The sequence below is a fragment of the Sturnus vulgaris genome, chromosome 17 (genome assembly GCF_052056855.1).
Source record: "Sturnus vulgaris isolate bStuVul1 chromosome 17, bStuVul1.hap1, whole genome shotgun sequence".
Taxonomy (NCBI): domain Eukaryota; kingdom Metazoa; phylum Chordata; class Aves; order Passeriformes; family Sturnidae; genus Sturnus; species Sturnus vulgaris.
The window spans coordinates 8,400,789-8,417,372 of NC_142259.1; the positions used below are offsets into that span (position 1 = coordinate 8,400,789).

General features: G+C 45.6%; 2 protein-coding genes across 2 annotated transcripts; one reads left to right on the forward strand and one right to left on the reverse strand.

Annotated features, from left to right (window-relative positions):
• The first annotated feature begins 57 nt into the window (after positions 1 to 57).
• On the forward strand, positions 58 to 6,063 carry CCNDBP1 (cyclin D1 binding protein 1). Its single transcript, XM_014888925.2, has 11 exons — positions 58 to 168; positions 260 to 319; positions 961 to 1,040; positions 1,627 to 1,708; positions 2,155 to 2,251; positions 2,492 to 2,565; positions 2,864 to 2,940; positions 3,568 to 3,821; positions 4,206 to 4,266; positions 5,244 to 5,290; positions 5,674 to 6,063. The coding sequence occupies exons 1-11, from the start codon at positions 102 to 104 to the stop codon at positions 5,780 to 5,782; spliced, it is 1,008 nt and encodes a 335-aa protein (XP_014744411.1). The 5' UTR covers positions 58 to 101; the 3' UTR covers positions 5,783 to 6,063.
• A 480-nt stretch (positions 6,064 to 6,543) lies between these two features.
• On the reverse strand, positions 6,544 to 15,979 carry EPB42 (erythrocyte membrane protein band 4.2). Its single transcript, XM_014888958.2, has 13 exons — positions 15,843 to 15,979; positions 14,235 to 14,420; positions 13,328 to 13,558; positions 12,644 to 12,762; positions 11,823 to 11,945; positions 11,281 to 11,455; positions 10,876 to 11,014; positions 10,393 to 10,496; positions 9,837 to 10,079; positions 8,697 to 9,008; positions 8,086 to 8,246; positions 7,717 to 7,850; positions 6,544 to 6,807 (listed from the first exon to the last, which is right to left on the reverse strand). The coding sequence occupies exons 1-13, from the start codon at positions 15,850 to 15,852 to the stop codon at positions 6,657 to 6,659; spliced, it is 2,088 nt and encodes a 695-aa protein (XP_014744444.1). The 5' UTR covers positions 15,853 to 15,979; the 3' UTR covers positions 6,544 to 6,656.
• Between the last annotated feature and the right edge of the window lie 605 nt (positions 15,980 to 16,584).

Here is a 16,584-nt window from a genome sequence, read left to right on the forward strand (position 1 = left end):
CGGTCCCTGTGGGGCGGGGCAGGGAGGGGCAGGCCGGGGCCGTTCCAGCCGCTCCCGGAGCGGATGTGACGCGCGGGGCGCTCCGGGGCCGCCCCGCAGCGATGGAGGCGCGGGAGCCGCTGCGGGACGTGCGCGGGGCGCTGCGGGCGGTGCTGGCGCGGCTGCGAGGTGCGGGCCGGGACCAGGGCCACGGCCGGGCGGGGATCGGGCCGAGCCGGGCCGGCTCCCCGCGGGCTGAGCTCTGTCTGTGCCGTTGCAGAGGGAGAGCCGGGCGAGGGCCGAGAGCCGTTCGAGCTGCCGCGCTTCTGGGACGCGCTAGGTACGGGCGGGGAGCGGCCGGGCCGGGATTCGGGGGGGCCGGGACCGGGTGCCCGCGGGGCCGGGCCGGGCCGGGCCGGGGAAGGGCTGCTATCACCGGCGGGTCTCCAGCTGTCGGGTGTGCCCTCCACTCACGGAGTCACGGAATCGGCAAGGTTGGAAGATAGAGATCTTTACGATTATCAGGTCCAACCGTTAACCCAGCGCTACCTCTGTAAACCCTAAACCACATCAGTGCCAGATCCAGCCTCCTCCTAGGCTAGCCTTTTCCAGTGCCTGACCACCCTAACGCTGGTCACCAAACAGTCCAAGGTGTGGCAAAGCAAAGGCTGGTATTGAACTGTTCATACAGGATTTATAAAGGTCTCTGTTAAAGCCTCCTGGCACATCCTGGTGAACGGGTCATGAATGGATGCAGACTGGGATTCTGGCTATCACTACCAGCCAAGTGAGAAAAAGCAGCCACAGAACACAAGCAACATGCATGGCACAAATGCACCAGAGAATTTTTCTTTGTAGTGGGGCTTAGTTTGTATGGCTTGAGTGTAATGATAAGCAAGCAGTAGGATCAAGCTGCTCTGTTCTTTTATCTTTTACCTGAGTTACTTTCTCTTCTTTTGCTCCCATTGGATTTTTTTTTAGGTCAGACATTCCAAGTAACGTCACAAGAAGCTACAAAGCTGAGTCTGGCATTCTCGAGGCCTCCACAACCTTCTGCGGAGGTGAGAGAAAGCCTTGACAGACTATGAAATTGAAGTGTGTGTGCAAGCTTCAGGTTTTTCTTGGTTCATTTGTCTAAATGAGCTGTGTACTGTAGAGTGTATTGATATAACCCAAGAACTGCCCAGAGAACTTAATTTCTGTAAGGTAGGGAGACATACTAAATAAAAAATTCTTATATTCTTTAACAGCTACAGCTAGTTTCTGATAGAGACAGAATATTGGAGAATACAGACCTTAGATTTAACAACGAATATGCAATATTTTTGCTATCAGTTGAGAGAAGTTTATAATACAGGTGTTTGGAGGAGAGAAAAAAAAGACCTTCAGAATAATGATCTAAGTTACTTTTTCCTCTCTGATGTGTGACCACCACACCAGAGAGTGTTTTTTTACTAAATCCTGAGGCAGGCAAAGATGCATACAGCTTGCTTACGGTATTTGTATTTGTTTCTCAAGTAGACTGGTCATTGCTATTCTTCCCTTTTGTCAGAGCAGTCTGAAAGCCAGTGATTGCTAGTGAAGATTTCTAAATGTGATGCAGCCGTATGTTACTCATGGGTGATCCTTTTGCTTCTCCGTTTTCAGGATTGCAGGAAGCTGAGTGAGGATGTCCAAAATGCTGTTCTTGCAGTTGCCACAGTGTACTACTGGCTACCCAAGGGCCAAGGTGAGATAATGACTGCCAGGCAGTCACCACTGTATAGGATGGTGGTTCTTTCACCACCACTATAGAGAGAAATCCAGTGTTTTAGAGCCTAATGAGGTCTCTAGCATCAGCTTACCATGGTATCCCATTATCAGGTGTTCTGTGGACTTTGAACGTGTTTATGATAAAGTACTTGTTTGTCTGCTGCTGCAGTTTTCCATCTATAGTAGAGTGATAATGTAGGAAGTTGTATAGTTGACCGAGCATTGAAATTTATGAAGTGTTGAAATCCTTGTCCAGACTTCTTTCGGAGCTGGGAAGCATTTTGCTTTCTTCAAAATACTTGTAACTTCATTTATACTGTGTATCCACACAAACAGAGCAGTCTGTGTGTTCATCTTCAGCACTTGCTTCCTGTCAGGGCTGATTTTGTACCGACTTTCTTGCTCTTTCTCAATCTCAATCAGGTACTACTCTTCGGAAGATGGTTCGAGATGCTACCACTGAAGTAGTGGAAGGGATGATCCAACTCACAGACATAATTCTCAATGCCCCAGTGGAGAGGTTGTAATTTTCAATTGCGTGATTCAATGATTTTGTGATAATTTCTGGGGAAAAAAGCAAGAAAAAGTTAGAAGAATACTTGTGAGGAGGCAACAAGGGCTTTACACAGATATAGCATACTAGTGACAAGCTGGTTGGTGACATTTGCTGGTGTGCATCATCTTTGGTGCAGAAAATTGAACTGCAGTCTAGCGCAGTGCTGTTACTGACTCTAACCTTGAGGATTTTGTTTTGTTTCAGCTTATCTCAGGAACAGCTGATATCAACTGGAGGTGTGTGGGAGGCCTGTGAGCAAGTGTCTAACTTGCCACGAGGTGAGTGTTGTAAATGCAGAGCAACAGAGCTAGGACATGTTGTCTATGAATATCAATAGCTTTTGCTAGGGCATTCCAACTGGTACAATGGAGGCTGAATGGAGAATGACTCAAAAACTTGACTGGTTTTGAAATGTATAAGCTTGGAAACTGGGTCAGATTTTTTGCCTGACAACAATGCAGCTCTGAGCTCTGCAAGAAGTTTGATCCTACAGTGATTGCAGGCCTAGATGAAGGTTGTTGCACACTGATTGGAAAACATTGGGGTGCCACAGTTTTTATCCTTTTACTTTTACAGATAACCAGGCAGCAGTTGTGTCGGCTCTGGCTGCATATCTAGGTGTGGTCAAGGATGCTGTGGAGGAGATGGAACATGTAAGGAAGCCCCTAAGCCTTAGAGAAGCCTGCAGTGGTGGATTCATAGACTCAGAATATTCTGAATTGGAAGGGATACACAAGGATCATCGAGTCCAGCTCCTGGCCCTGCACAGGACAACCCCAACAGTCCCACCATGTGCCTGAGAGTTGTCAAATGCTCCTTGAACTCTGGCAGGTTTGGGGCTGTGACCGCTTCTCTGGGGAGCCTGTTCCAGTGCCCAAGCAACCTCTATGGTGGTTCAGTGATGGAACACAGGAATTATTTTACATGCAGACTTTAATATAAATTTGTTCCCACATGACATATATTCTTGTTTTATCCATGGAGTTTAATGAGCTTTTATTCTCAAGCTCAGTTTACTTTGTGTAAGATTTCCATAAAGCCATGTCCTGAACTGGGGACAAGGGAGGCAATTTAGGATCATGTAAGAATTCACTAGGTTCTTGCTGTTTGCTCTGTTAGAGTGGTGGATTAGTTTTTCTTAATCCAGTCATTTTTGGATTAACCAATTGAAATTTCCCATTAATTATTTGTATGATGTCTGCATTATGCTTTCCCTTTCCTCCTGGGTATTGCTGGAATTGATGTTAGGCTCTGGGTTTTCAGTGCCTCTGTGTTCTCAGGCACTGGTGGAAGGGCAGGATCCCTATGGGGACATCATGGAAGATGAAGAGCTGGGCTTTCGGGGCAACAGAGACACGTATTGGTCAGAGGCTGACCGGCAGCTGCTCAGCTCCTGCATGGGATTAATGAAGGCTTCTAAAGCTTGCCTGAAGAAGGTCTTGGCTGCAGTGAAGGCCCATGGCAAAGCTGATTCTCCAGAGCACATTGCACAGCTGGATGACCTGGCAGACATCGCTAATGAGATCAGCCCAAGGTAAGCAGGGTTCTCCCATGCTGCTTTTCCCACTAGAGCAGTCCTGGTCTTTCTTTGAGGTCTTGAGTGAGGAGTAGGAACAACCTTTATGATACTGGAGCTGTGAGCAGGTGGTGGACACAGGTGTGTTGGGAAGGCTGTTAAGCTGTTGAGAGTTGTGTAGGTCAGGAGAGGAACATAGGGGATGGAGCTGTGACCACATCTCAGTCCACAGTGAGAGGGAGACACAGGTGACTGAGAAGGCAGTGGGAGGCATCCCATAGGTACAACTGACATCTCACTGTTGTTCCTGACCTGCATTCAGGATGGGTGCAGTCTTTGACCAGGATCTGTGAGTTGTGCTATCAGAACATTTCTTCCTTGCTCCTCTTGTTTCTGTTCTAGTGTTGATGAGCTGGCACTGAGCATGTACCCACCTGTGAACCCACTGGCTGTGCGACTCAATGTGAGTATCTGCAGTACTGATATCTGATACCAGTATCTCAGTATCTGCACGTGGGACAGTGGTCTGGCTTTAGGGAATGGGAAGAAATCAGATTGGAGGGGTTATGTGACTTCAGGGAGAGATGGGTTAGTGACTGCCTCAGTAATAATTTCTTAGGGATGAAGAGTGCTCTTTGTTCTTGCACACTTAACTTCCTTCAGGTGGAAACACATTCTTCATATGTACCTCTTCAGGGAAGAGCATGGCCACTTGAAACTTTAGTTCTGAACTGTAATCCATGGAGATTTCCAGCGACAGAACCTCAGGAAAGTGATGTCTAAGGTTGCCTATGTACTGCAGATGTACTTTATTCCTTGGGTAGTGCAGTCTTGCTCAGATAAAGTTATCTATGAGATGAAAAGCTCTTACAGTGAGTGTATTTAAGCACTGAAACAAGCTGCTTAGAGAAGCAGTGGAGTCTATATCTTTGGCAACACTCAAAACTTGACTGGGCCATGCTCTGGCAACCTGACTGAACTTTGAAACATCCCTTGCATTACAAACTAAGTACAAATCTCCTCATATCTGGGATTTTTTAAATTCTTAATCCTGGTTTCATGCCTTTGGCCAGTAGCTTGATTTTTTGGTAATAAAAAAGAATTACTTAATATCAAATTGCATTAAAATCAGTCACTTGCGGCTTTGTACTTTAATATCAATTACTAATTTCTAAAAGCTTTTATCTTTATAAAAAAAACATTTTAATGTATGCTTTAGAAACAGCCTGTTTTATTTTTACCTGCCACAGCCAGGAGTAGGTTGGGAGACACTTCCAGCATGGCAGTGATGGATAACTTCATTCTGCATCAGGATCCGTGGCAGTTTTATTCATTTTTGGTTCTTGTGCATCCCTATAGTCCTCTTTATTTTCCAGTACTGTTTAGACCCTACTTTTCCTCACATTTGGCTCACCTTATTTCCCTTTTGTTTCTTTCTAGGCTGCTAAGTTGGCCTCAGTATTAAAGAAAGTCTTAGAGATTGCAAAGTAAGTATGAGCTACAGTTTTATAAGTGTATGTTCCCTGCTATGAAAGTTGATCCCTTTCTGCCTCATGTAAGATGACTCATTTCAGATGAGTCAGACAGATGAGACAGTAGATGATGGCATTTTGGAACTATGATGATGTTATCTAATCACAAAGGGATGGGAGTAAGAAAAGGATACTAGGCATGATAGTGCTTCCTTGTTTTGGGTTTGGGACTACAGACACGAGTGTGGGTTATTCCTTGCTCCAAGCCCTGTGGGGTTAGAGCAGCCCTGTTTTACTGCTGTGGTTATTCAGAGCTCCACAATATCCCCGTGTTGCCTGGATGTATAGGTATAGCACACCCAGAAGGCTTCCCTAATGGATTTCCTCCATTTTTGCAGGACAAGCCATGTATGTCCACCATCAGAGGAAGGCTGGGTGCAGTTTCTAACTGGTGCAGTAGATCACAACATGAACAAAGTCAAGAACTTCACACAGGGTCAACTTTAACTCTTCTGTGCCTACGTATGCTGCTGCCACTGACTCTGGCATCTGCATTTCCAGTGAACTTTGCTGTTCTTCAGCTGCTTGGAAAATGATGAGAACAATGTAGGAGAGAACTTCACTGCTACTTGGAAGAACTTCTCCAGGAAGTTGCCCTTTACCACTGCAGAAAGTGTCATTTTGCTTGGATTGTTGGGATGATGTGGTGCTGCATCTTAATGTGCTGCATTCTTCAGACATTACAACTACTGTGGGGTTCAGAGAAAAATAAAATATTGCTAGATTTACGTTAGTTGCTTTATCTGTCTTCAGAGGACAAATGATATATACAGAATGAAAGGCTCTTGCTTCTTTTGCAAGCAGCCCAGTGAATAATTATTAAATGGGCTGCACTGCTGCTATTTCCTGTCTAAATGTAGAGAGCAGTGAACGAGCTTTCTCTTTTTTATTTTCTCAGAAAGCAGCAGAAAATATTGTTTGCTACCTTGCCAATGTCAAGGATCTATGGGGAGAGATATCCCCCTACATCCCTAGAGACATGCTACATCTATCATCACTTTAAAGTTCCAGGATACTCTTTACTTTGTCACAGGCAGGGCAAAAGACTAAGCACTGGTGGGCTCAGCACACGTGTGGTGAGAACTGCAATGTCTGCTTGAATATTCAGCCCATCTTTGTCACAGTGAGGTTCAGCTTCTACAGCTGGAGAGTGGACATAGTGACAGATGGGAGGGAGTCGAGTTTGAGCAAATAATCAAAATTAGACATGGTTTTAAATACAACTTTTATTAAACTGTTAACATCTATTGTCTATGATCAGGGCACAGATCATGGCCACTCTTTTGTAAGCAGGACAGCAGGACCTGTTTTGAGTTGGGCCTCAGGCAGCTGCAATGTTGGTGCTTCTGTAGCTCTTCAGGTTCTGGAGCTGGAGGCAGGTAAGACGTGCAGTGAGTCTTCTGGACCCTGCTCGGGTGGGGGTGAACGGGATTTGCAGCTCTTGAGTGCTTTTAGCTTGAACAGAGCCCAACCTGAAAGGAGAGAATGGATTATGCAGAAATCGCCCCTCTATGTGTTTTTAGTTTTCTGGGTCTAGGATATGCATTTGCTATACAGGAATGTGGTGCCAAAAAGAGGGAAAGGAAAAAAAGAAGAAAGCTGGCAGTTACTTGAACTACCACAATGAAATTGTCATCTAACAGTAGTTTGGGAGGGAGTCAGGAGAGCAGTCAGGAGAGCACTCTCCATGGAGACATCTAAGAGGACTTTGTCCTAAATGCAGCTTCTTGAGACAAATGTAGGGTGTCATGTGAAGGGGAGCATGCCCTTTTGGTGACTCTTGGCTAAGTCACATTTGCCTGGTTCTTCAGTAGAGAAGGGGAAGACACCACTGTCTTTATTGTTTACAGTGGGTAATAATGGATAGAAAAATGTCAAAAACAGTACAGTTTTACTCCACTTAAGGATGTTCAAGTTGCTCACTAAAAAGTGATTGATTTCTCAACGGCAAATAATTCCTGAATTTCATAGCTCATTTCAGTGACCTCTAACTTTGTCTTATTTAATGTGTGTTTCTGACTAAGTCTTGTGGCATTTCTCTGTTTATCCTTTTTCTTGGCAGGAGGTTTTCCTTTTGCTGTTTATGCCTTTGAGGTTGAAACTTTCACAGATGCCATATTGGCTTCAACTTAAGTACTACACATCTGTTGAAAGTTCTCTTAGCTGGCTTTTCTCCTTTTCAGTGTGAAAATCATCTGCATTATCTGTAAATAAAGTAAATAAAAGATGGGATGCTTGGGGCTTTCATGCTGTGATGGTATCTTCCTGCCATGTTGTTGCCTGGTTATTTTTGGGGACAGCCTTTCCTGTGCAAGGGCTTCTCTTGCTTGAATTGTGTCTCTTTCCATTTGCTGTTCTTGGGTCAGTCAGTTTGCACTTACCTGTAATTCCTTTGTCTGTGAATGAGCCCTTGCCCTGCGACTGCTATCACACACTGCTCCAGGGGTTCCATGAGGGGGTTCTGGAGGCTGATCTTTGCTGTGCTTGGCTCGTACTGGACCATGTTTTCTGGAAACTGTTGAAAGAAGCAAATGAGCTGAAACTGAGAGAAGAAAAGATACTCTTCTATGATTAAAGGGAGATGTATAATTTTTTGTTGCCTGAGCTGCCATTTTCCAGAAGAGGCAAAGTCCAGCTTAATTTCTTCTGCTCTAGTTTCTCAGAGAGCCCATGAACCCATGTTTTTCTGCTTATGACTATGAAAGCTGTTTTCTCCCTACTGCAGTGGCAGAATGACAACCCAATCTTACCTCAATGGTGAGAGGGCAATCACAAATGCTGATTTCTTCCTGTGCCAGGTACATATAGGAGGAGTCCTCGTCTCTCAGCACAGCAGTCAGCCTGAGCAGGTGGTTCTCTCCCAGCTCTTTTCCAAACCATGTGTAAGGCACAGAAACCTGCAGGTTACTGACTGGAACAGAGTGGTAAAATAACAGGTGATGAGTGCAGTCTGGTCTTTTCCTGCATGACACCTAGGAGTGTTCAATGCCCAGTGTTGTATTACTAAAAGCTGCAGTATTTAAATGCTTAAGTAACCCCAAGTGGATTTGCAGATTGAAAATCTCTCAGGTGATGTTGATGAAGTGTTTTATTTCACAGAATGGGTGAGGTTGGAATGGACAATAGTGGATCATCTGGTCTAATCTCACTGCCCAAGGAGAGTCATCCCAGGACACATGGCTCAGGATTGTGTCCAGTCAGTTCTGGAATATCTCCAATTAGGGAGACTCCACAATCTCTCTGGGAAATCACCTAGAATCAATTATTCAGCCAACCTCTTGTAAACCTAGGGCTAGGATGATTTTTCTGAAATGAGAGCACTAAAGGACTTTTCTGGCCATGCACCCAAGAGAGTCCTTACCTGAATCACTTTGGAGGTTAAAAGGAAACTCTTCCTTCCAAAGTTGGGCAATGGGCACACCATTATAGTGCAGAGCCTGGATCCCAACTACCAGATGAGTAGCCTTTTCTCTACCACTGTGGTTAAACACTTCAATGGAAAGTGTAATATCTTGTCCCAGTTGCAAAGAGCTACTTGACTGGAGGTGGATGAAAATGTTGACTGGCTCTTCCAGAGCAGTAGGAATGGAGATAAACTGTGTGCTACTGGTTGTCTCAAGTTCCTTCATATTTCTGTAGGCTTTGTCAAGTACTTTTTTTTCCTGGAGAGAACCTGTCACAAAAAAGGGAAGTGCATACTTTGGTACTCTTTCCTGTTTACTAGTGAGAAGCAGCAGGAAAATGGCTTTGATTTCTTCTGGCAGTACTGTAAATAACCATTTCTAAGAGCATTGAGAGATATCCTTTTGTGCTTCTCGTTGGATCAGTTTGACAGTTTCAGCTGTCAGGATATTCATTGGATGTGCCTGACAGATTCTACTTGGAAATAGTTGTCATAGTTTTTAAAACACCTTGGTGCTAACATCTCTCAGAGTAGAGCAGGTAGCTGCCTTTTTGTTGCTGTAGCTGAGGTGCAATTCCATGTTCTCATGTGTAGAGAAGTTGCAGTTGTCTCCTGCAGCCATGGAGACAACAAGCCACAGGTTAAGATAGGGTGGTAGTGTTGGGCCAGGAAAACAGCACTCAGATGCTGAAGGGGCAGCTACTTGTTGAGATAGAGATTTAGGCAGTATCTGAGAGCACAAGAGCCCTTTTCAGAAAGCTGGAGTCTGAAATACATCTATCCATATTTATATTACAGAGGTAATGGGAGGTGGATGTACAGAGTGTAGAGATAACAGAAATCAGAAAAGCTATTCCAGACATGAAAGTGCTTGGTCAACGAACACCTGGTCTTCCAGAGACCTTAATGCTATTAAGCAGGATGAAGTTGGGTGATGACTTCTACTTTGGCTCTGTAGACAGGGAGAATTAGGTGTTCTAGTGCCACTGAAGAAGGGGAAGTAGTGAGAAGTGGATGACCCTGGTGCTCTGCTTTGGCTCTGCTCTAGTCTTTTACTCCTCACTTGTAATAGTGACAAGGAATGTGCCTGCCCCATACCTTCAGGATACTTGTAGTTTTGTGTGATGTCCTCACAGCGTTCACTGCCAACACTCTTGGTGCTGATGTTGTTACCAGTGTATTTTGTGCCACCAAAAGCTGGCTTAAGGGTGTCATCTGCCTTGTGTATCCAGACATGACACTTGGCATTGATGGCAGCAAAGAAGTAGCAGACATCATAATCAACTCGTATGTCCCCTTCCTTGATGGCATGAACAGGGGCTGGCCCACAGAAGGATAGACCTGGAGAGAAAATGTGGTCCAGTTAAGATTCAGATGCTTTCCCAACTAAACCCATTCCTAGTTTAGACCTATACTGGTGAAGCATGTAGTTTAGGAGGCCATTAGGAAGCAGTGATAGATCTCGTAGAGCTACATGAGCTGCACAAACCAAACATGAGTAGTCAACAGAGTGAGCGAGTTCTTGTCCTCTTGCATCCTTCCACTGGAAGATGGCAAAGGAGGAATATTGAACAGCTTTATTTGCCCCCTGCCTTATTTACCCCCTGCTTTACTTCCCCCCTGCTCTTGCTCGAGCCCATCTCTGATATCTTACCTTTGCTTTTTTCCTGGCAGGTGGCATCCAGTGCCTGCCACCCGCTGTACTCTGGTAGCAAGTCTGTCCGAGCCATCCAGCATTCATTCCAAACATGGAAGGTCCTGCAAGAGGCAACAGCATGAGCTTATATACTGAGTCCTGTGGTACAGGTAAAGCTTTTGCCAAACCACAGCCAGTTAATGCTCCCTTGAAAGAGTTCAGTTCATATTGAGAAGAGCAGAGTTCTGTGTGAAAAAACAAGTGGAGTTTCTTCAGCTGGACTGGGCTATCATTCTTCCTTTGTGGGTTCTAGAAACAGGACACTCTTGAGTTTGGGTTGCAGCTCTTCATCAAAAACAGGTCTTGTAGACAGGATCTCAGCTGAGCTGTCTCCTATCACTTCCTTGCAGCTGTTTTACCTCTTTCCTTTCCCCCGTGTTTCATTTCCCACATCCAAGTATTGTCTCAAATTCTTGCTTGGGCCCTGCCATATGTTCTTACCAGACACGAGCACTCTTGTCCTGTGTAAGCAGTGCCCCATCTTCATCATAGTACTCATCCACACTCAGGCTGCTCTTGGTGTTGTGAGCCCACGTAAAGCCAGTGACCACCCTGGTAGGAATTCCCAGGCACCTCAGAACTGTGCAGAAGAGAGAGCTGTGAATCACTTGTGCATCCTGCCCTCTGCTGATAGATGTGGAGCATCTTCTGGTGCTAGGCCTGTTAGGAATGGCACCAGGTCTCTGTTTGGACTTTGCAAGAGGCATTGCTCCCTCAGGAAATAAGATGTCATAGGTGCATTCAGTGAATAGATACTGATACTCTTATCTCAAAGGCAGTGATGCTAAGTGTTGATGAGGAAACTAAAGATCTGCCTCTCAGCTAAAGGTTATAGCAGCACTGTACCTGAACACAGGACTGCAGCAAACACCCAGCACCTCCCATAGCGGACAGGCTGGAATTTTGATGCAATCCACTGCTGGAGGATGGGGCTGCTTCCCAGCCACTTGGAAGGGGGTGTCCCATTATAGCGTTGCCCAGGCTCACATTCTATCAGGATTCTAAATTCATTGCAGTTCAGCTGCAGAGAAGGAGGAGAGAAAGATGTGTTAAAGAATTTTCCTCTCTTTGGTAGGTCCACCTGATCCTATTTGTGGAAACTCCCAAAGCAGATGAAACCAAGAGGACTTTTTTTGTGCAAAGCATGAAGGTCATGGCTGAGCAGAACAGGTGCAGCAGTCTCCTCTGAGATTTATTCAGTAAGTGCACTCTCACTGCTAAGAACCTCCTGCAGCACTACTTGTCCGCTGAGAGAGTATCAGGGCAGGCTGGAGATGGGCAGGAGGTGTTGTTTGGAAGAGGCTTCCTCTTTGGTCAGTGTTTTGGCCTGACCTGGGGTTGAGAAGGTGCCCCCTGCTCGGGTCAGGGCTGCTCTCTGCCCTCCTTACCATGGCAGCAACTGCTCGGCAGACGTGGACGGGGTTTTTCCGCTGGGCAGGATCCTTTTCTCTTTGCAAGTGCTCCCCTAGAGCCAGCAGTATGAAGCAGATGTCAACCATATCCTCCTCAAACTGAAACAAGAACACATAATTTCAGGAAATTCTCCATGAACTTTTGTTCTCTTGAGTCCCTACAAGGGTTTGTGACTGTGCAGATTGTTTCTCCCTTTCTGCTGATCGTTTCAGGTAATTGGGCTGTGAAGGAGGGCTCCAGGCAGAGATTTGCAAGGGGAGCTGAGGACAGACCTCCACCTTCATTGATGGTGGAAAATGCATTAGCATGATACTGTGTCCCCTGATTGAGGGAAATCAATGCTTTTCTGAAGCACTCTCTGGGTTGGCACAGAGGTACTTTTATGATCTGCTGGCACTAAAGTGAAATAGAATCCCATTCTAATTGCTGATTGTGTCAGATGGCCTTGGACAAACAGATCTTCTTGTCCTCACTTTACCTGTTATATAGAGACAGTATTATTGAGCTCTGCTAAATGCTTTTATACCTGTTGATGAAAGGAAGGCACACAAAGCTCCGATACAGATCAATGCATTCCTTTATAGAGGATGGTCTGAGAAGGAAGCTAAAATTGCATGTACTGGGTTATAGGACTTCATACACGGGTCCCTGTTCTCCTGCACAGGAGGCAGTGGATGCAGAAAACACGGAGATGGATAGAGCTCTTTCATCAGAGCATCCTGTACACACCAGATATATGCACCTTTTCTCTGCTGGTGGTTGCAAGAGAGCACAGACATATGGACTTCTTGCTTACCTGACTGAAGTCCCAGGGTTGGGCTAGGATTGCATTTTCAGCCCCCTGGTAGATGATGCCATCTTGGTTTAAAATGTACTCCTGCCGCTGTGCCTCATTAGCCAAGAACACCTCATCATCTGTATTAGAGGAAAAAAAAGCATCAAGAAGAAAGCATTCCTGGTCATAGATGCACTTGCATCTCATGCATCAGCAGATTCCACTGTGCTTTGGCAGTCTCTGGCATCCTGTCCTGAAAAATGCTACAGATTGTGAATCAGACAGGAAAGAATTTCATTGTCATCTCCGTTTCCTTGTCCAAAAAGTTCCTCTGGACCCAGGCTGCTGCACTCACTGGCTCTTCTACTCTCCTGGCTGATAAGTTCTAATACTAAAAAAGATACGGTGGTCTTAACCAGACCAATTACAATCTTGACTCATCCTAAAATCTCTATGATAGGAAACACTTAATCAAACATTTTTCCCTTAGCAGAAGGGCAGGGTTCTTGCAGCAGAGTACTCCAGGGAAGAGACAGAAGTGCTGAGGCTGGAAACTTTGGGCTTTATGAGCCCCCACCTCTCTCCTGAGGTGTTGTGAGGAGCAGGGCAGGAGTGGAAGGAGCACTGGGTGAGTCAGCCCCAGCTCCAAAGTTGTTTTTGTGAAGGGACTGATCCCAGCCTGCCTTTCTGTTTCTGACCACCTACCTCGGCACCAGGGATTAAAGAGGAGGGTGAAGTTGCCCAGGAATTGATGGGATTTGGAGGCACGTAAAAGCAGAGTGTACTGGCCAATGGGGGCATTGGCAGGGGTGTTCAAACACAGGGTCCAGAAGTTTGGGTCCTGTTCCTCCACTGCTGCACTCCACTGCTTCTGGTCTCCCAGGCTAGAGATGGGAAATTCAGTCTGGATTTCATCTGCTCTGGAAGAGTGTGGTCCTGCAGGCAAAGAAATCTGGTTGTGTTTATTCCAAACATTGTGTTTGTTCCTCACCTGTGCAGACTGCAGGTCTGGTCTACCCCTGGAGCCATAGCTCTGCTTGTGAGAGGGTCATGACCCTTTAGCAGCTTGATGCCTACTGAACATTGCTAAGGTCAGCATTGCACTCAGGACTTCTTGTTTGAAAGTGACATGTGCTTTCTATAGATTTGTAGAAAGCAGGAGTGGCCAGAATGGTGCAGACCTGCTGTTCCTGGAATTTAGTGTCTTGTAACAAAAATCACAGCCCAGTGCTCACAATATGGTAAAACAAGCTGGGGCTGAAAGCTGCTCCCCTTCTCAGGGGTCTCACTAGAAAACACTCTTAACAGAAAAATCTGTGACAGGCCAGCTAGGTTTGAACATTCCTAACCCAAAAAGAAGAGATCCCATGAGTATTTTGAAACCATGGAATAGTGAACCTGTATTGGTGATTGTGCTGCAGTGTCTCTTCTGGAAGGGATCTGGTTGTGACTCTGCAGCAGCAGGAGACTCTACTTTGCCTTACACAAGGAGTTCACTGGCCTCATATCTAAATTTGGGCATCCCTGCCCAGCCCTGGAGATGGCTTTTGCCCCCAGCTCTGTTCTTCAGGTGTGTGAGGAGCAGAGCTCTGGTAGGTTTGTAATGCACTACCTGTCTGTACGATGAGGAAGGTCCTCTTCATCTGCTGCAGGTAGTTGTGTATTGGAGCTGAGAAGCTCACAGTGATGGTGAATGGCTGTCCTCGCCTCACTATGAGCCTTTCAGTGCTGATTTCTTCTGTGTGGTGGTTTTTGTTATTCTCTGGGATCAGGAAATCACATTTTTGGATGCTCAGACCTGTAGTGAGAGAAGATACAGAATGAGTTTGGGGCAGTGAGCTGCCTGCAGTCAGGCTCTGATCCACATTCTGGGACACACAAACAGCTGATCAGGTGTTTCTCCATTCAGACATTGCCCCCCTGCCTATGAGACTTTCTATCCAGTAATGGTAGGGACCTTCACTCTGAACTTGGTTGTGCTGGTGTTGAGTGACTCTTGAGCTGCCTTTGCTTATACCTGACATCATCAAGTGCACTGGTGCAAACTTTGCTGCTGGTTCAAATGCACAACTGGATCAAGCACCAGTTTTCCTACTTTGTGCCACATAAGTTGACAATGCCATACCCAGAGATGCAGGAGACAGAAAAGATCCTCATCCTTCTCCTCCTGTCTCCTGTATGGGCTTGTACACATTATGCATGCTTCTGTCCAGCACCAGAAGGCAGAAAAAAATTGTCACAATTTCAAGCAGTCAGTTACTCCCTGTTTTATCTCAGCTTTGGGATCATCCTGGCCCTGTGGGTTATAACTGCTGCCCCTTATGTGACACATGCTCTCACCTACCTCCCCTTGCTGACCCATGCTCCTCCCTCTGCTGCAACTAAAAAAAATTAAAATCCATAGAGCATTTCTCTGCTATCTAAATTGATTGCTCCAGTACTAAAGCCATAACTGCTCTCTTTGCAGATTTCACTGGTCTGCTCTCTCCTGATGTCTTGTCCTGTCTTGTCCTCTGCATTGATACCTTCTCCCATTGTGGTTGTCCCTTCTGTGTTTGTTGGGGACTCTTACTGGATTGTGTGCTTTGTTTCTCTTTTCCCCATATACATTTTTTTCCATGTGATGTTTTCAGTGAATGATTCTGGTCCAGCTTTCAAATCTCATAATGGCTGTCCCAGTTCAGGCCTTATGGAGCTAGCTCTGACCTCATCTGTTTTCTTCTCTGTGATGAAGATATCTGTTCTGTCTGTGTTGTAGAATAGTGAGTTGTGTGGAGTCTGGCTCCGTCTCCATCATATGACTTTTCATGGATCTTACTGTCATTTTCTTTAAGGTTGCCTGGACTGTTTCCCTGCTCCAGGGGCTCAAACACTTGGTCATCTCTCTGTTTCAGCTGTGTAGTCTCCTTCATTCCTCCCACCCCCCATTCCCTATGCTGAGGATTCACTTACCTTTGCTTCCAAACTCTCACCTGTCTGCCTTAGCTGCTTCTTGCTGCTTCTCAGACTCCTCTCGGACATCAGTGTCAGCTTTTCATTGCTGTGCCTTTTGTGCAGTCTGCCATGCAAACTGAGCTCCCTAAGCCTTTAGAGCACTTGGCTCCTGCCCTTCAAGCTCAGCTCTTCCACAAGCCTCATGAACACGGCCTTGGATCAAGAAGTTGTCCTGTCCCACACAGCTGGCAAATGCTTGGAACTAACAAAAATGATTTTTGCTTACCTTGGCCCATGGCTGGTTCTGGGTACCATGAAAATATTCAGCTTCTGCTTGCTCTGTTGGGTAGTGGCTCCTTCCTCCAGCTGTCTTAAAAACTGTCCTCTTGCAAAGTTGTTTGCTTGATCTCTTTGTACAGGGTGGGACGTGGTGTTGGACCTTTCCAGCTTATCTGGTGTGCAGATGTTGGGGACTCTTATCTCTTGGACCACACTGAAGACGGGCTAGAGATGAGGTGCAGTTCCACAGCACGATGTGAAGCATTTAGAGACAGCCACTGACAATTCCTTCAAGGAGCTGTGCACCGAGGACCCCAGAGTAGGAAATGCAAATCTCAGTACGGCTATAAACAGTGCACAGAGTGCACTTCCAATGGAAGTGTTGGAGAGCTGCTCCAACATTGACCACAAGCTACTTAGATCCTAAACCCATCAAGGAGTTAAAAAATATAGTCAGTACATCTATTGCTCTTGTGTCTAATTCAGAAAAGTGAAGCCACTTAAAAATGAAAAAATATCTTAGAAGAAGCAACTAAATTTATGTAGCTTAATGCAGATTATTGAAAAATATTGCACTGGGGACTTGGACTAAATACATTCGTAAAGTTGCTGTAATATAAAAGGAGTGCCACTGGATTGATAATAATTGGTCAAAAGACAGGAAATTAGATAACAGAAATTAACAGCTTTCACTGTGGAGTCAGTCATCAATAGTTTTGCAGAAACCTATGATCTCCAACAAACTCAAG